Source organism: Leptodactylus fuscus, chromosome 3 (assembly GCF_031893055.1).
Source record: "Leptodactylus fuscus isolate aLepFus1 chromosome 3, aLepFus1.hap2, whole genome shotgun sequence".
Taxonomy (NCBI): Eukaryota; Metazoa; Chordata; class Amphibia; order Anura; family Leptodactylidae; genus Leptodactylus; species Leptodactylus fuscus.
In genome coordinates, this window is record NC_134267.1 from 155,278,116 (window position 1) to 155,299,070 (window position 20,955).

At 40.0% G+C, this 20,955-nt stretch overlaps 1 protein-coding gene across 1 annotated transcript in view; it reads left to right on the forward strand.

The window, feature by feature from the left end:
* The first annotated feature begins 10,257 nt into the window (after positions 1–10,257).
* The window catches only part of LOC142198524 (T-kininogen 1-like), a 29,035-nt gene continuing 18,337 nt past the window's right edge, over positions 10,258–20,955 (forward strand). Inside the window, exons 1-4 of the mRNA XM_075269557.1 lie at positions 10,258–10,443; positions 18,839–18,946; positions 19,570–19,657; positions 20,396–20,574. Of these exons, the coding sequence (XP_075125658.1) occupies positions 10,258–10,443; positions 18,839–18,946; positions 19,570–19,657; positions 20,396–20,574 (561 nt within the window). The remainder of the gene's footprint in view (positions 10,444–18,838; positions 18,947–19,569; positions 19,658–20,395; positions 20,575–20,955) is intronic.

Below are 20,955 nucleotides of genomic sequence, written 5' to 3' on the forward strand. Positions count from 1 at the left end.
TTTAATCAGTTCCTGGATCCTGGAGAAAGGTATTTTGGACAAACAATTCAAGTTCAGTTAAGTTAGATGGTCGCCGAGCATGGACAGCCCGCTTCAAATCATCCCACAGATGTTCAATGATATTCAGGTCAGGGGACTGGGATGGCCATTCCAGAACATTGTAATTGTTCCTCTGCATGAATGCCTGAGGATTTGGAGCGGTGTTTTGGATCATTGTCTTGCTGAAATATCCATCCCCGGCGTAACTTCAACTTCGTCACTGATTCTTGAACATTATTCTCAAGAATCTGCTGATACTGAGTGGAATCCATGCGACCCTCAACTTTAACAAGATTCCCGATGCCGGCATTGGCCACACAGCCCCAAAGCATGATGGAACCTCCACCAAATTTTACAGTGGGTAGCATGTGTTTTTCTTGGAATGCTGTTTCTTTTTGGACGCCATGCATAACGCCTTTTTTTATAACCAAACAACTCAATTTTTGTTTCCAAAATGAAGCTGGCTTGTCCAAATGTGCTTTTTCATACCTCAGGCAACTCTATTTGTGGCGTACGTGCAGAAATGGCTTCTTTCTCATCACTCTCACATACAGCTTCTCCTTGTGCAAAGTGTGCTGTATAGTTGACCGATGCACAGTGACACCATCTGCAGCAAGATGATGCTGCAGCTCTTTGGAGGTGGTCTGTGGATTGTCCTTGACTGTTCTCACCATTCTTCTTCTCTGCCTTTCTGATATTTTTCTTGGCCTGCCACTTCTGGGCTTAACAAGAACTGTCCCTGTGGTCTTCCGTTTCCTTACTATGTTCCTCACAGTGGAAACTGACAGGTTAAATCTCTGAGACAGCTTTTTGTATCCTTCCGCTGAACAACTATGTTGAACAATCTTTGTTTTCAGATCATTTGAGAGTTGTTTTGAGTAGCCCATGATGCCACTCTTCAGAGGAGATTCAAATAGTAGAACAACTTGCAATTGGCCACCTTAAATACCTTTTCTCATGATTGGATACACCTGGCTATGAAGTTCAAAGCTCACTGAGGTTACAAAACCAATTTTGTGCTTCAGTAAGTCAGTAAAAAGTAGTTAGGGGAATTCAAATCAATAAAATGATAAGGGTGCCCATACTTTTGCACCAGTCAAATTTTGGTTTAATGCATATTGCGCATTTTCTGTTAGTACAATAAACCTCATTTCAATCCTGAAATATTACTGTGTCCATCAGTTATTAGATATATCAAACTGAAATGGCTGTTGCAAACACCAAAATATTTAGAACTAAAAATGATTAAGATTAATAGGGGTGCCCAAACTTTTTCATAGGACTGTATATATATATATATATATATATATATATATATATATATATATATATATATATATATATATATATATACTATAGAAGAATTGCTCAGATCTACAGTGTGTGAACAAAACTGAAACAAAGTAGAAGTTATTGCTTCCTGCTAAAATACAATACAGGTTTGATGTAAGCTTATATTCACACAATCGTGAAAATCGGCAGTATGTCAATCATGTGAATCTAGGCTTAGTTTTGAGTGTTTACATTTTACACAGGATTTATTAATCTGTCCCATAGATCAAAAAGGAGCCAGACACAAGGTGAGACCTGTTAATCATGGTGAACTTGACACTGGAAAGAAGTCACCTAGAGTTGTTGATACCCCTCTCCCCATATACAACTTTTTCTAAATAATATAACTAATGCAGTCCCTGGAAAAATCAAAAGGGGAATTTCGTAAAAACTCTTACACCAGGAAGTGGAGCAAAAATATCAAAAAGTCAATGTTTTTGGTGCATGAGCGATTTTACTCCAAAATTTGTAGGTTTTTGCTGAATTGTGCACTGCACTCCATTTTTCTAAAAAGATAGCATGTCAGGGGCAGAGAACAGCAGATTGGTCAAATCTACACTAGAACTTACATTTGATATTGTGATACATGGAGAGCCAGAGATGTGCCTAATTTAATAGGAGACTAGATAAATTATGTGCATCTCACTCCAGTGTGTAAAGTTCAAAATTCATAAATTCTAAATTCATAACCAAATCTCAAGAAATTCAACATTATACAAAAATGGTTTATTGATATAAATCTGTCATAACAAAAGCATAACAAAACACTTTCACAACAAAAGATTTCATAATAAAAAATATCATACAGAGGCTAAAATCGGAGAAAACTTATGTCACAAAATCACGTCAAAACTTATATACCATGTATAAATATAAGTATGTTCCTGAGCAAGCAGTACAAAAACAAATGCCAGTATAAAGAATAAGATATGACACCTACAAGACCAGGGAGGGTACAATACCAGAAACACAAGTAATATAATAGATTACTAAGGGAGCGTTCACACTAACGTCGGTGTCCGACAGCTAGTGTCCGCTGCTAATGTCTGTTCAAAATCTTGTGCGGACATTAGCATCAGACACACGCTGTTTCTGTGACATTTTTCATTGATTTAAATGGACGTTCTTTTACTTTCCGTGCCTGTCCTTAACTGTCCGTTCCCAAAGATTTTCGACTTTTCAAGCGGACAGCAAAACCCGACATGTAGGTTTTTGCTCTCCGCTTGAAAAGTCGGACATCTTTGGGAACGGACAGATTTTGAACGGACATTAAGGGTGCATTCACACTGAGTAAACGCTAGCTTATTTTGTAGAGTAAAATTACACTTGTAAATTTTGCTATCCCATTGACTTCAATGATATTTTTTTGCAAGTGTAAAAATACGCCTGTAAAAAATACGCCTGTAAAAAATACGCCTGTAAAAATACGCCTGTAAAATGTCATTGAAGTCAATGGGATAGCAAAATTTACAAGTGTAATTTTACTCTACAAAATAAGCTAGCGTTTACTCAGTGTGAATGCACCCTAACAGTGGCCTCACGGTCTCAAAATCCTGACCAAAAAACCCAGTGTGAACTTACCCTTAGGCTGTATTCACACAGAGTAACGCCAGGCGTTTTTTGTGTGCTTTTTGCACATAGCGCCGCGTTAACGCCGCGTAGCGCCACGTTAACGCCGCATATACGCCGCGATAACGCCGGGCAACGCCACCGCAAAATAGCGCAGCGTTAACGCCGCGTATACGTGGCGTTAACGCGGCGCTATGTGCAAAAAACACACAAAAAACACCTGGCGTTACTCTGTGTGAATACAGCCTTAGGGTGCATTCACACTGAGTAAACGCTAGCTTATTTTGTAGAGTAAAATTACACTTGTAAATTTTGCTATCCCATTGACTTCAATGATATTTTTTTACAAGTGTAAAAATACGCCTGTAAAAAATACGCCTGTAAAAAATACGCCTGTAAAAATACGCCTGTAAAATGTCATTGAAGTCAATGGGATAGCAAAATTTACAAGTGTAATTTTACTCTACAGAATAAGCTAGCGTTTACTCAGTGTGAATGCACCCTAACGTAGCTTCTTCCATATCTGCCCCACTGTAGGGAGGTTTTGGAGTCTATTTAGTTAGATTTTATCTCAATGGTTTTACAGTGCCTTGCAAAAGTATTCATGCCCCTTGAACTTTTTCACATTTTGTCACCTTACTACCACAAACTTAAATGTATTTATTGAGATTTTAAGTGATAAACCAAAAAAGTAGCAGATAATTGTAAGGTGGAACAAAAATGATACATAGTTTTCATAATTTTATTCAATACCAATCTGAAAAGTGTCACATGCAGCCCCCTATATCAATACTTTGTAGAGTCACCTTTTGCTGCCTTTAAACCTACAAGTCTTTTAGGTTCTGTCTCCACCCAGGGCCGGATCCAGGGCCGGGCGAGACGAGCAACCACCCGGGGCCCCGCGTTTAGCGGGGCCCCGCGGCGCGGCCGGGACCTAACAAAATGATCCCGGTCGGCATGTCCCGATTCCAGCTGAGCTCAGCGTTAAAGCAGGAGCTGACAGCTCCTGCTTTAAACGCCTATGTATTCAGCTCATCGGCGGTAGGATGTACTTTCAGGGACTTCAGGGGCCCGATCGGGATATTCAGGGGCCCGATCGGGCTCCTGACCATCCCAAAATGGGCCCCTGTACCATTCCCTGCGAGTGTGTGAGAATTAGCAGGCGCGGGGCTTCTCCTCCCTGCGCTGTGCACTGCCGGCATGTAGCAGGACGTGTGCTGCCCCTCCCCCACACATATCGGAGAGTGCAGGGGGAAGTCTGCCGGCTACTGCAATGAAGCAGAGCTTTCACCACAGGCCAGACAGGACAAAGCTGCACAGGTGCCTCCTCCATATCCAGTGCACCAGGCCAAATGTAAGTACATTTTTGGGGTAAAAATATGTATATTTAATGTTTGTATATGTGTGTCTGATATACTGTGTGAGCCCTGTATGCTTGTAGATAGGTGTGTGTGTGTATATATGTATGTATATTTAATGTGTGTATATTTGTGTAAAGTGTCTGATATACTGTGTGAGCCCTGTATGCTTGTAGATAGGTGTGTGTGTGTGTATATATGTATGTATATTTAATGTGTGTATATTTGTGTAAAGTGTCTGATATACTGTGTGAGCCCTGTATGCTTGTAGATAGGTGTGTGTGTGTGTGTATGTATATTGTATATGAATTTATGTGTGTAAATATATGTTATATATATTAGGCCTGGTTCACACCTGCGTTCAGTATTCCTATTTGGGAAGTCCACTTGGGGTTCCCCCGAACAGAAACCTATACGCATTAAAAAGCGGTGAGCAATGAAACCACAAGGACCCCATAGACTATAATGGGGTCTTTGTGTTTTCTGTGCGGTGTCCACATGAATCACGTGGAGAGAAAAGGAGTACTTGCAGCACTTTTCTCACCACACGATTCATGCGGACACTGCACAGAAAACACATGGACCCCATTATAGTCTATGGGGTCCGTGTGGTTTCATTGCTCACCGCTTTTTAATGTGTATAGGTTTCTGTTTGGGGGAACCCCAAGCGGCCTTCCCAAAAAGGAATACCGAATGCAGATGTGAACCAGGCCTAAGTATATCCAGCATATGAGTGTCTTTCTGTGTTTTCTTCTGTACATGTCTACCATTATGCATAGCATTGTGTTTTATAGTGTGATGTTCAGTATATTGAGATGTTAAAGGTGTTATCCAGGAATTACAGTTCTCTGCAAGGGAAAGGTCACAAATAAGAAAAAAAGCAAAACCCATACTCGCCTGTCCCCGATGTCTCCCACGTCCGTCTGGTCCAGTGGCTCCCAGAGCGTTGTTCTGGCAGATGTCATCGCCACACGTGACTGCTGAGGCCAATCAGCGGCCTAAGGAAAGGACACGTGACATCACAGGTGACATATGTGAGTGATATCGCGGTTTCTTTCCTTAGGCTGCTGAGGCAGATGATTGACTTCATCAGTTACGTGTGGCGAGGACTGAAAAAACTCTGGGGCACCGCTGGAGCGGACAGGGGTAGGAGAATCAGGGACAGGTGAGTGTGGGTTTTATTTTTTTTCCTTCACCGGCCTCCTTGTAGAAACCTGTAATTCCTGGGCAAACCCTTCAAGGATTAGGCCCTACTGAGCAAAACACAGCTAACACTGGATTCACACCAGTCTCTGGTCTCCGTTCTGAGGTTTCCGTCTTCTGCATGCAGAAGATGGAAACCTGTCGGACCAAGTCTGGCCATGAGCGCCAGTGAGCGTTTTATGTTCTCTGCGGCAAAACCATTTTAAACCGGACACAAAGTCTTGCATGTCCGACTCTGTGTCCGGTTAAAAAAAAACAAAAACGTTTTGCCGCAGGGAGCACAAAACGCTCTCAGGCGCTCACAGACGCACACTTCATTTGAACGGGTTTGAAAAATGCCTGCAGGTTTCCATCTCCATGGCATGACACTGGGGCAGAGACGGGGGGGAAATGAAACTGTGGGCAGATAAAGGGGGAGAATGGCATGAAACTGGGGACAGAGATAGAGGGGGGGGACATGAAACTAGGCGTAGATGAAAGGTGTATATGAAAATGGGGGGGAGATATAATTTACGGGTGACTGTAGGAGGATTATACTGTGTGGAATCACATGAAAATTGAATGAGAATGGGTGGAGTCAATATAAAAGCGGGCGGGGCCTAAGTTGATGCGGCGCGCTGCGCGCGCCGCACGTTTTATTCCCTCTTTCTAGTCTTCAACAGTTGGGAAGTACAGGTTAGAAGTGCGAGACCCCCAGTAAGTAGGGCCCCGCCAAAGTCAATTGCCCAGGGCCCCGCAAACCCTGGATCCGCCACTGTCTCCACCAGCTTTGCACATCTAGAGACTGAGATTTTTGCCCATTCTTCTTTGTAAAATAGCTCAAGCTCAGACAAATTTAGGTCTGGCCTTTCTAACACATGAATATTCTTTGATCTAAACCATTCCATTGTGGCTCTGGCTGTATGTTTAGGGTCATTGTCTTGCTGGAAGGTGAATCTCCTTCCCAGTCTCAAGTCTTTTGCAACTTCCAACAGGTTTTCTTCCAGGATTGTCCTGTATGTAGCTCCATCCATCTTCCCATCAACTCTGACCAGCTTCCCTGTCCCTGCTGAAGAAAAGCCTCTCCACAGCATGATGCTGCCACTGCCATGTTTCACAGTGGGGATGGAGTGTTCAGGGTGATGAGCAGAGTTACTTTTCACACTCATAAAGCGCTTTGCACCTTCTTCCACATGTTTGCTGTGTCCCCTATATGACTTGTGGCAAACTGCAAACAGTACTTCTTATGCCTTTCTTTCAACAATGTTTTTTTTCTTACCACTGTTCCATAAAGACCAGATTTGTTGAGTGCACGACTTACAGTTGTCCTGTGGACAGATTCTCCCACCTAAGCTGTGGATTTCTACAGCTCCTCCAGAATGAACATGGGCTTGCGGACTTTCTGCTTCCATTACACCTATAAGGAAATCACCGGCGTTTCCGTAGGTAGAATTGACATGCTGCGATTTCTGAAAATGTTTTGGAAATCACAGCATGTCCACTGTGTGTATTTTTCCACAAAGTGGGGATGGGATTTACACTACTTGGGGTTCTGGTCTCAATGTGTAAATTTTAAAAAATTTACATAAAAAGTAAAACAAACATAAAATGTCTAAATTTATTCTCAATATTGTTTTAATTTCCAAGAAACAATTAAAAAGGGTTAACAAATTTCCCAAATGATGTTTTGACTTATGTGAGTTGTGCAGTTTGGAGAATGTGATGTGATTCATTAAACAAGTGCAAAGACGGCTTGGATGGCTTTCTTGAAGAGAAAAATAAAACAGGTTATGGACTCTAGATTTGAAGGACACATTGATCCAGCATTTTTATACTGACTGCCAGGTTAGAGTCAGGAAGGAATTTTTTCCCTGAATTGAGGCAATTGGCATGAGCTTCATGAGTTTTTTTTTTCCTTCCTCTGAATCAACACTGTTGGGATTGTAGGGTTATAGGTTGGACTTGATGGACAAATGTCTTTATCCAACCTCATCTACTATGTAACTATGTAATAAAATAGACTTCTCAATATAATTGATAAAATTGCTGCCAAGCATTTTAAAATACAGAAAAGATAATTTGTGGCTTTGGGGTTTTTTTTTTAACTAATTTTTATTAAAGTTTTACAAAAGTTTTAGAATACAAACTGTTATAAGGTAAACAAAATACAACAATGATTTATGTTTTAATACTCTTAAATAGAGATGACCGAGTAGTATTCGATCGAGTAGGTATTCGATCAAATACTACGGTATTTAAAATATTCGTACTCAATCGAAAACTACTAGCTATTCGCAGTAAATATTTGATACAGAAACAGCGTTGATTGGCTGAATGCTATAGCAGTTGGCAAATCAACACTGGTTCTGCAGCAGGCTCATCCTTGCTAGTCAGGAGAGCTGGCAGCTTGCTGTTACAAGGGAGCTGACTTTTTCTCATAGGAATGAATTGACCAGTGTTGATTGGCCAGTGTACAGCATTCGGCCAATCAACGCTGGCTCTGCCGGAGGCTCGTCTGTGAGGAGGCGGAGTCTAAGATCGGACCATAGCAGTCTCCATTATGGTCCGATCTTAGACTCCGCCTTCTCACAGACAAGCCTCCAGCAGAACCAGCATTGATTGGCCGAATGCTGTACACTGGCCAATCAACGCTGGTAAATGCACCCCTATGAGAAAAAGTAAGCTCCCTCGTAACAGCAAGCTGCCAGCTCTCCTGACTAGCAAGGATGAGCCTGCTGCAGAACCAGTGCTGATTTGCTGCACGCTCATCTTTGCTCATCTCTACTCTTAAAATAAAAATTTGAAAAAAATTAATCTGCTTATTTTTGTATGTTATCTATGTTTTATATGTAATCTCTTATTCTCTCAAGACCTTCCTCTTCACTCTGCTGCTATCTGTTCTTCACTCAACTTCCTTTACAACTTCTCCCACTACATTTAGGCTAAGGCCCCCGTTGTCCAATGCAGCTAAAAAATGCGGTGAGAAAAATTGCAGCGTTTTTTTCTTCCCTTGTAAAGGCTAAAGCCTCACATATCAAGCCATAGCTAAAACGCACTGGAGAAACGCATCATGTTTTTTTCGCTTTTCACAGAAAGTGATTTTTTTTCTCTATTATACCTACCGTATTTTTAGGACTATAAGACGCACTTTATTTCCCCAAAATTTCAGAGGAAAATGAGGATACGTCTTATAGTGCGAATGTGCCACCGCCGCGCTCCTGCCCGCTGGTTTTCTGCAGCGGCAGGAGCGTGGAAATACTGTTGCGGCGTCTAACACACTCCCCGGCATCCGCCGTTCTATTATAGCGGATGCCGGGTCTGGAGCGAATGCCTGCGATCTCTGATCACAGGCATCAAAGTTGTCCCCCCCCCCACCCATCATATACCGAAGCTTATGCTTGCAATCAGAGACCATAAAAATTGCAGCTGATACGCCCACCCATTTGTATTGCCATCTATGGGACTTGCAATCAAATGATTGCAGGTTCAAGCCCCCTAGGGGGCGCTAATAAAATAGTTAAAAAAAAAAAAAACTTTTAAAAAAATATAATAAACAAAATAAATAAAAGTTCACCTCCTTTCCCTAGAATACATATAAAAGTATAACATTACTGTGAAACATATACACATTAGGTATCCCTGTGTCCGAAAATGCCTGATCTACTAATATTTTTCTTGTACAGTGAATGCCAAAATCAAAAGTGCTAAACCGCCGGGTTTTTCTCACCATTTTGCCTCTGATTTAAATAAAAGGTGATCTAAGCAATAGACATTTCCCAAAATGGTATAACTAAAAAGTGCATCTGGCCCCACAAAAAAAAAACGCTCTATGCATCCCCGTACAGCTGCAGGGTCACCTGTCAAAGTGGCCTTGAAGCCGTTGCAAAACTACAACTCCCATACATTAAATATTTTACCATTTTTTGCTTGAAAATTTTTTTCCCCTATTTTACTCCTCTAAAACCTAGATGAGTCTTATAGTCCAGTGCATTTTATAGTCCGAAAAATACGGTATATGAAAAATGCAGCTTTTTTTTTCACGCAGTATGTGGATGGGATAAGCTTTTAGCTCATTGACTTTGGTGGTACTGTAATATATAGCATTTTTTTTTGTTGTATATCCCCACTTTCCAGAAAAGCTGCTTTCTTTGTTGCAGATTTTGCTTCATGTTTTTGAGCCCAGGAGTGGCTACAGAAGAAATGGGAAATATAAAAGAGGTTCTTATAATCCCTTCTGCTCAATCCCCTCCTGGCTTTTATTAAAAAAAAACACAGAAAAATCTGCAACATAAAAACAGCTGTGGGCCCTTAAAGGGGTTTTCCAGGATAAAATTGTATTTCTATAGTAATCTAAATACCCTCCCACTTTTTTTTTTCACCTCCCCTAGGCCTAATTTAATTTAAAAAAAAAATTAGATGATTGTCATTTCAGTCACTCTTTTATATTCAGGTGAACTATGCATTTTTAAAGTTTCTTTAATCTCCTTAATTTATTTATCCAGTACCAACTAAACATGAACAAAAACAGCCTATGAACTAACTCCAACTGATAACTAAGACAACATTGTTACATGGACAACAAGAACAGATCCATTGGTGCAAAGGTTGAAAGTATTTACAAAGAGCAAGTTGGGTAATATTTATCATCAAAGTTCAATGACTTTCTTTGGGAAAAGGCAGGTTTTAGGTTACGCTCCCCACTATTCCCTGGAGTTCTCATCCCCATAAACCTCTTATCAATACCACTAATAGCAGCAAAGGGGACTCAGTGGCAGCAATGAGGCTCCTGCCTATTCTGCTACTCTGCTCATATTGTCTTCTAGGCTCTGCTACATTGATTGATGTCGAATGCAATGACCAAAATGTTTTCAGAGCAGTAGATGAAGCTCTGAGGTCCTTCAATAATGAAAAAGAAGATGGGAATCAGTTTATTTTATACAGAATTACAGACGCTAAAATAAAGGTTGGTAAAAGTAAACTGACTGCAATTTTTTATGCTTTAGTGTTGTATCATCGCTATGTTTATGGCATTAACTACTTTTCCACCATGAGGTTTAGATGGTTAGTTAATATATGCTTTCATAAAAACGCTTCATATAAGAATGTTTATCACCGTCCAATTACTGGATGCCATAGGTCATGTATTGTTATTAATACTACTATGTGCGGTGTAATGTTAAGTACTTCTATTGTAGCCATTCTTCTTGTTGCTGGTGATTTTAATTCCAGTAATATTCCATTCAATGAAGTTTTTTATTATTATACGTCCAAAGCAGGATGGATTGAGTTTGGACATTTATGTTACTTAGCTAAAACCTAAGTCAAAGTCTTTAGTAGAGTTTGTACCTTATCTGGGTCAATTCTGATCTTTGGTTCTATTTACATCACTTACATCCCTTCCATCAGCTGATCAGTAAGGGGGTACACTGAGCTCTTATTGATGATCTATCCTGAGTATAGATCAATCCCCTTATAATGCCCGTTATTTTTCTCTACCCACAAGTACTTTTTTACTGCATTGTATATAACTTCTGTATTGCTTTTATAAAAAATGTATTTACTGCCTCCTTTGTGCATCTACTGTAGAACATGCCTGTTCTTTTATGCAACCATTCAATAAATACTTAATGAAGCCCAAGTGCTTTCATTAAATGAATTACCCCTTATATTATGCCCCTGATTCCCCATAGCATCAATAATTACCCCAATGAACCCTCCTTTAATTTATGCCACTTATTTAAATGCCCCACTTGTATTCATAATGCCACCTAATGGCCCCTTATGTAAAAGATCCCACCATGTTCATAATGTTCCCTTATGACCCGTTATATAAATGACCCCCGTCGTCGTGATGCCCCTAACAACCCTTTATACTATTATAAACCTCACAACTGTCCTAAAAAAGGAAAAAAATAGGGAGCCTTCACACGGAGTAAACGCGTGTGTATTTTTGCAAAATACACGTGTAAAAATAAGACTCCCATTGACTTAAATGATACACACAAGGAGTGTGTGAGGAAAAACACTCCTGAGGAAAACAGGAGTTTCTGCTTGACCATATTTATAACATAATGCATATATGAACTGCATTGGAGAAAAGAATAACAAAACAATGTTGACAACCGGTGTCTTTGTATATTAAAATGTGGGTGCGAAGCTTCTGTAATCTAGCAGAAACTATTGCACCTGAGGAAGGGCGTGGTAGGACGCCCGAAACGCGTTGTGTGTGATTTTGCCAATAAAACCGTTTTTTACCTAAAAAAAGAAGGGGAGCGCAGTTCCTTATTTTCCAGATTGACACCAAATCTGAGACCTGGTCCTTTCTTTTCTGCCCATTGACTTAAATGACATTTTACAGGCGTATTTTTTACACATGTAAAAAAATATCATTGAAGTCAATGGGAGACTTATTTTTACACGTGTATTTTCCAAAAATACACGTGCGTTTACTCCGTGTGAAGGCTCCCTTATACACACCTACAGCGATCTCTTTATAAATGAAGCTGCCACCGCCTCCTCTTCTGATGTTGCTCTCAATGCGCCGTGACCACGTATAGGAAGTCTGCGTCTCAGCACTGAAGGAGTGATACTGTGATGTCATCGCATCCAGCTGTGCTGAAAAGCAGACATCTTCTGACTGTGGGCTCAACATCTTGTAAACTACAGGTCTATAGTGGCTTAGACTTAGTTGCATGATGTGTTTTAATTAGATTGATGATCTGCAGATGCCGATCTAATTTAACGTAAAGTAAGTATTAATGGCAGCCCAGGAGTAGGCCCCACAGAGTTATTGGGCCTAGGGCAGCTACCCTCCGCTTGCTACGCCTTTGTTCCTCCCCCATTCTGCTGCATGGGTTATCGGCAGCACTGTCATAATCATTCAAGCCAAAGCAAACTGAATGGGGGGAGGATGGATCTAAACTGCAATTGTTCCTCCCCATTGAATTGCATGGATTATCAGCAGCACTGCTCTGATCGCAGGGCGATGTATTGGCCATACGCTGCATCTTTTATCCTGCATAAAATATGCAAGCAGATATGTAGCATATAGTGTAGTAGTGATTACATGTGGTGAGTAAAACCTCCTTTGGGGCCCATTTTCATTCAAAAAGTCACCTGTTTTATTTTAAACCAATATCTATATTTTATAGCTGAAAACGGGAGTCTGATGTTATACTACATATACTCACTTTTTCAAGTTATAGATCGTAATTGACCAGTTTAAGCGACTCTATAAACTAAATATAAAGACATCGCTTAAGAGGAAATAAGTAGCCATTTATTTTATCATAGAACAGGTTGAAAGCTGAATGAAACAATGGAGACCACCAGATAAGTATAATATACACAGGGCCGCCACCAGGAATTTTGGGGCCCCATACAACCTAAGTGACTGCCCCCCCCCCCCCCCGCCATTTTAACACTACTTTATTTTGTGACATACCAATTATGCATTACCTCCCAACTTTTGAAGAGTAGAAAGAGGGAGAAAATGTGAGGTGCGCTCCGCCCACTTTTCTGTTGACTCCACCCATTCTCATTCATTTTCATGTGCTCCCACACAGTATAATCCTCCTACAGTCACCTGTAAATTATATGCCTCCCCTCCATCTCTCCCCCAGTTTCATATACACCCTTCCTCTGCCCCCAGTTTCATGTCCCCCTCTCCATCTCTGTCCCCAGTTTCATGCTGTTCTCCCCCTTTCATCTGCCCACAGTTTCATGTCCCCCCATCTCTGCCCCAGTGTCATGTCATTCCCCCCTTCATCTGCCCCAGTGTCATGTCATTCCCCCCTTCATCTGCCCCAGTGTAATGCCATTCTCCCCCCCTCATCTGCCCCAGTGTAATGCCATTCTCCCCCCCTCATCCGATGGACGCCGATGAGCTGAAATCGGGACAGGCAAGTGCCGGGGGGCCCCAAGAGCCCCCCCCCCATTTTTCAATTTGGCTGGGCCCCTGACGCCAGTAGCGGTAATACTGGCCTATCGGCGGCCCTGAATATACATGGCTAATGTATCAACGATTATGGCATACAGTATACGAAGTGTCTCAACCCTAGTGTTTAACAGGAATTAAGACAAAATGGAGGTGAAATTTACAAGTTTTTCATTTTCTTTTACTAATATGTTAATTTAGCTCTGGAATTTACATTCACAAGGGGTTAAAGGAGGAATTGCATCCCACAACTTGTTATGCAAGTTCTTCCAACTACCATAATACCCCACATGTGAATCTAAACTATGGGCACACAGCGAGACTCAGAATTGAAGGAGCACCAATGAGTTTTCGGAGGACAGATTTTGGAACCATCAGGCACCATGTTACATTTGCAGAGCGTCTGAGGTGTCAAAACAGTGGAAAAAGGAATTTATCAAGGGGTATAGTGAGTATTTTAACCCTACAGGTTTTTCACTGAATTTATTACCATTGGGATTTGAAAATGAAAAAAATCAAACAATAAAATAAAATGTCTCTTTAGTCCCAACTTTTTCATCTTCACAAAGGATAATAATTAACTAACATTTTTCCTCCTGAACATGACAATACCCCATATTGGTACACTGATGTATGGGCACATGGCAGGGCTTAGAACGGAAAAAGCGCTATTTGGCTTTTGAAGGACAGATTTTTGGAAACCTTTAGGTTCTTGGAGGGAAGAATTATTTTCAGGTGCCATAACACATTTGCCCCTAGGGTGCTAATGCAGTAAAGAGTAACAAGTACTGAGTTAATTTGGGAAACTGCATCCCTCAATGGGGTATAGTTGTCAGGATACGGAGTCACCGCGGTCTCCTTGCTGCGCGGCGTCTCCCTGGGAGACGTGTTAGGAGTTCTATTGGGTGTGCTTAGGTCATTAAGGGTTAATCTTTTCCTTGCTCTCAGTCTCCATGCCGTTAGCCATCAGGTATGTTCTCTGCTGCTATTTAAACCCCACCCAGGCATGGATCCTTGCCAGCCATTCACTTTGGGTTTCCTGGTCCCCCTGCTCAGTCTGTTTCCCTGTCTGTTTGTATTCGGTCTGTTCCTTGGTTATATACCCGGCTTGTATTTTTGGCTATCCCTTGTCTTTTGATTCGGTACCTTTATTATATCTCCTGGCTTGACCTCTTGCTCGTCTGACCTCGCCTTCTCTTCTGTGTCTTGCTGGGACTTGTGGTCCTCCCTGGTTCCATGCTGTTTAGTCTTTTGTTTTGCATTGCAGTTACACTGTGCTTTCTGTTTAGGTGTGACCCTGTGACTCCAGTCCCTAGGACTTTCAGGGCCTCCTCTTCCCTTATCCTAGCCGCCGGGATAGAAGCGTAAGGAGTCGTGGTAGGCGCACTTCAATTAGGAAGTGCATTGGTCTGCCTCATCTCAGATATTACAGCATAGTTATAGCTGCAGGGCCTACGACCCCTTTTGTCATTAGCTGCACAGTGTTGCCTTCCCAGCTGTGTCACTTTGCACTGCCTGACCCTGACTCCAATCCTTACAATAGTGATAATTTTGACCCCAAAAATGCTTTCCAAAAACAAAGACTCAGTCCAGGGTGAAAAATGAAAATTTTCCCAGATGGGCCAATTTAGTGCCAAATATGTCATGCCCAACTCGTGGCACTATGAAAAGTCAGTTCTCCAGTTATTATACTCTGTTTACTGATTTTGGAAACATCCTTCATGTGGCCCTAATCTTTTGCCTAAATATACTGAATTTTACATTGGCGAGCAATTGCAGAAGGTCTGAGGCAAAATTTAAAAAAATGGACCCCTATTTTAGAAACTACTCCCCTCAAGAAATGTATGAAGTGGCGTAGAGAGCTTTTTTACCCCTTAAGTATTGCATTATTTTAATTTCCAGAAATAAATACTCAGTGAAAACTTAAAATTGGAATTTTTTCAGAGATACATCATTTCAGTGCCTAATATGTTGTGCCCAGCTTGTGACAGCAGAGACACACACTCTAAAAACTGATAAGTGGGTTATCCTTGATACAGCAGCCTTTGGCGTTTTAGTCTCTGACAGAAGCTGGGCACCACATATTGTACAATGAAATCACGCATTTCTGGAAAAATTGTCATTTTCACTTTGCACTGCTGATGGTGCACTCATTTCTGGAAAATAAATTAATGCAACACTTAGGGTGTAAAAATACTCACTGTACCCTGGGACAAATTCCTTGAGAGGTTTAGTTTCCAAAATGGGGTCACATGTCACGGAATCCACTTTACTGGTATCTAAGGAACTATGCAAAATTGGTATGGTATCCAAAAACCAAACTGTCTCCAAAACCTAAATAGCGCTGCTTCTCTCCTGCACCCTGCTGTGTACCCAAACAACAGTTTATATGCAATTATGATCGTTAAAGGGAGTCTCTCATTGGCAAAATCATTTTTAACTAAACACGTCTGAATAGTGTTTAGAAAGGTTATTCTACTGCTGCCTTTACATTTTCATGAGACCCCCTGTTTCATTATAAATTGTTATAATCATTTATGTTAGTGAACCCCATGGAGCATCCCCCATGTCATACCTTTCATCACTCCCCTCCACTGCTTGCGCTCCATCTGCTGCCCTCCTCCCTGAATATTCTGCTGCCCAGACAAGCAAAATGAATGGTCGAGTAGTAGAAAAATATTCCAGTCCGCACTCCTGAGATTTACTTAAAAATTAATCTTTAATTGTCCATATAAAAATGGGTAAATCCAATATAAAAAATTATATGTGACAGTGATAAACACAAAAGTGCATTTAAAAACCCAAGAACTGGCTGACGCGTTTCTGGGTATGCTATACCCCTTAGTCATAGCCTAATACTGCACTGGTATCCTAGGTTTTAAATACCCTTCACACTTGCAAGAAAACACCTGAACTGAATAACTTTGTTGTTGCCTGCTATCTCAATATCGTATAGTACAACGTACAAATCGGACTAATAATCTATCAACATCCAATAATATTAAATATCTTAATAATTAAACTTTAAACAGTACATTATTATAACACATACCTTTACAATATTTCAAAAAACCGGAACTTTATAGACTCACAAGAGTGCCGTAGTTCTGTAACCTTCTACTAGGATGTAACCAAACCTTCTTTTTCTGAATGAGATAGTCACGTGACCTAAAACCACCAATGAACAGCACCCGCCGCTCATAGGCTGTCTGAATCACGTGACCAGCATTAACCAATGAAAAAGTCCTGCCTATATGCAAGTTAAATAAACGATCCTACCGTGTCTGACGAATCCTAAACAGGAAACCTACAGCATGTCAGTATGGTAGATTATTGATATAACATATAATGGAAAGGTTTAATAAATATACATAAGATCCGATCTTAAATTGAGCCCATATGGACTCCGACTATTAAATTTGAAAATATAAAACGCTTCTCTTTCCAAGAGGAGTTTTCTACAGTTGCCCCCCCTTGCTGGTTCTTTGATTTCCTCTAATGCAAAAAAACGCAGCGACTCAAGCTGACCCTTGTGTACAGACGCAAAGTGTTGTGCTGCTCCCGATATGTTTTCCATGCCAACTTTAGTACAATCCCTTAGATGTTCCGATATACGAATTTTTAGTTTGCGTGTAGTACATCCAATATAATCTTTATCGCATATAATGCATCTAATGCAATAAACTACATTAAAACTTTGACAGTTAAGATGTGTTCTTAACTTGACAGAAAAATTAGATGCAAGGCTGTTGAATTCATTGGAAAATATAGCGTATTTGCAGACAATACATTTTGGAAAACCGCAGCCCCTGAATCCTATGCGATGTGAACTAACCTCTACTTCGGCAGGTAAGTAGCTAGGGGACAAATCATCACCTAGAGTTCTACATCTTTTAGCTACACAGCGTATTCCTCCATCCAATATTTTGTTAGTGATTGGATCAGTTTGTAATATGGGTAAATTCTTTTTTATTATGTTAACAATTTTATTGTATTCCAAGCTATATGGAGTGGAAAATACAATTCTTTTATCCTCCAATTTGCCCTGTGTATCTTTTTTGTTGTCATCTAATAAATTAATTCTTTCCTTTAGATCAACTTTTTTTGCTGCTTCATTGAGTATTTTATCTGAATAACTTCTGTCTTTGAATCTATTGATCGTTTCCAAGCTTAGTTCCTTATATGTTACTTCTCCACTGCATGCTCGTTTGCATCTGATTAATTCACCAACTGGAATACTGTTGAGAGTATGATTAGGATGGCAGCTATTACCTCTTAGAATGGTATTTCCCGAAGAGGGCTTTCTATAAAGTGTTGTACTCACTGCATTATCCTTCACCGCACCCGTGAGTTTGACATCTAAAAAGCAAATGCTGTGTAAATCATGAATGAACGTAAATTCTAAACCCAAATAATTATTATTTAAATAAGAAATAAATTCTGGTATGGGCGCTACATCACTCACAAGCAAAATGAATGGCTAATTATGCTTAATCCCATCTACACATTGCAGAAAAAAATCTGCAGACAAAAATTGAGCTCTTTGGCATTAACTCAATTCATCGTGTTTGGAGGAAGAGAAATGCTGCCTAAGACCTAAAGAACACCATTCCCACTGTCAAGCATGGAGGTGGAAACATTATGTTTTGGGAGTGTTTCTCTGCTAAGGGCACAGGAGTACACACCACATCAATGGGAGAATGGATGGAGCCATGTACCATAAAGTCCTGAGTGACAACCTCCTTCCTTCCACCAGGACATTAAAAATGGGTCGTGGCTGCATCTTCCAGAAGGACAGTGACCCAAAACATACAGCCAAGGCAACAAAGGAGTGACTCAAAGAGAAGCACATTAAGGTCATAGAGTGGCCTAGCCATTCTCCAGACCTTAATCCCGTAGAAAACTTATGGAGGGAGCTAAAGCTCCGAGTTGCCAAGCAACAGCCCCAAAATCTTAATGATTTAGAGAGGATTTGCAAAGAGGAGTGGACCCGAATTCCTCCTGACATGTGCGCAAACCTCATCATCAACTACACAAAACGTCTGACTGCTGTGCCCGCCAACAAGGGTTTTGCCACCAAGTATTAAGTCTTGAATACTTATTTCTCTATACAAAATGCAAATAAATTTATAAAATTTACACAATGTGATTTTCTGGATTTTATTTTTGAAATTTTGTCTCAATGTTAAAATTAACCTAACCTTAAATTTATAGACTGTTCATGTCTTTGTCAGGGGCAAACTTACAAAATCAGCAAGAGATCAAAAAATTACTTCCTTCACTGTAGCTCTTAGAAGATTTTCCTATTAGAATGAATGATAAATGATGATAAGAACATTATAAAACATCCTTATTTAAGACATGCAAATCATAGTTTAATGTGTACTGTTTTTTTCATATCTTATATTTCTTTTCCATTCAGAACGAAGAAGGTGGCCAGATTAATCATTTTGTTCAGTATGAAACCTATGAGGGTTCCTGTAAAGTGAAGAATGGCAAGTCATGGCAGGAATGTTCCTCAACCTATAAAGTAAGAGAAATCATGAATCAGTAATATACAGCATTTGGGTATAACATTGAAATAAATCGAACAATGACATAAAATGTGTTGTTTTAAGTCTTATATATGACAGCCCTAGGTAACACAAATACCAATCTGGGATATGAAGTTCTAGATTTATTTTGTCACATATTTTGGCAAACGGTTTGACACTGATGCTTTATTACCATGGATTCTATGAATAGCGGTCTTATAAGAATATAGTCTTCTCAGTTGTTATTCATGCTATATTTATAAAATATCAGTATATAGATACATATTTGTGGGGACATATTCTTGAGGGGTGCTGTCTACCAACAATATTTTATTGCTGGTATTAATAGAGCCTTGCTAGTCTTTCACAATTGTTACTTTATGCAATTATACTTACCTGTATTTATTTCATATGGTTTAGCATAAGCGCCCACGTTCTTTATTCTGTGTGTCTATTTTTGTGTGTCTCTGGCTGAAATCCATCTGCCCTGCTGTACACTATTGCTTTTAATAGTAATTTGTTATTAAGTATTTAATAAAATATTTGATATATTTTTTATACTGGTTGGATTATTGTCTTTTTGCATTGGCTTGTGCTTTTTCCATGTTGTCTTTCATAGAATCCAGCTAAATGTTCAGCCCATGTTCTATTTAACAAAGATCAGAGCTTCAACAGTGTGGAGTATCAACAGTGCACCAATTCTAATGGTAAATTAGTCTTACTTATACTATTATGCAATTTGTTACATTTATTCCAATTATTACAAAGTATGTTATGATATTTTGTGTTGTATCACTCTAGACAGTGTCATAATATGTAGGGACACACCCTATTAACCATACTACGTGCAGAACAGGATAGGTGATCAATGTCAGATTGCTGTAGGTCTGACATCTGGTACCCCCACTGATCAGCTTTTCTCAGGGTGATACACAGACAATGTTCTCTGTGTAGTGGCGAGGCGAGAGTATTGCAGATTAGCCACTACACAAAGAATAGAACTGTCTGCTTCCTGCTGTATTCTCTGTGTATCAGTCGTTGATAACTAATGATTAGTGGGGTGTCAGGTTGCCACTAGTCTGATATTGATGACTTATCCTCAAGATAGGCCATCAATAATTTTGGCTTTTAAAACCCTTTAAAGGGAAACTTTAAGTAAAATGGATGGAACTAGAGCAAGCTGCAAAATGGATGTGTAAACAGCCCCGTGGACTATAATTGGGTCTTTGTGCAGTTTGGTAGACACAAAAAAAACAGCAAACAAATGTAAAATACACGTCTTGTCTGATTTATCCCAAATATAGTACTCACAATGATACTAAACAGCTACATGGTATGACATAGCATACAACAATATTACAAAAAAATGACAATATTTACATAAATACAGCTCATTATTCTGTTGCTGTCTGTACTGATAAGTTCATTTGGATTCTTGTCTTTAGATATAGAGTTGAATCCTGTGACAGCTGTTCATCAACCATGTCTTGGGTGTCCCCAACCCATTGATAAAGAAAATAAGGAATTATTGTGCTTTGTTCATTCAGCCATAGAGCAAGTAAACGCAGATGCAAATCATTCATTGTACTTTGATTTGGAATCTATTGTGAATGCCACACGCCAGGTTTGTACGTACAGCTTAAGGAAATATACAAACTAGTCAATACAGAGTAACCATATCATTGATGCAATGTCTTTATCTGCACAGGGGCCAGTGGGAAAGGGAGCCCATTGTCACCCGAAATCAGCTTCCTACTATCTGTTAGACCAAATATAAATTCCTGAGTTATTGAATATATTGTTAAGGAGACCCTATATAATCTATGTGCGCCACTGAGTCAGTATAGTCTATAATCAAGTAAATTTATTGTGGTTATATAGTATACATTTTGGACCCCTGATGGTCCATTCACATGGAGGAAAATAACGCTTTATTCGGAACTGAATTTTCAGCGCTGAAAAAAAGCCTCCCATTGGTAGCGGGAAAAAAACCTACCAGAACCCA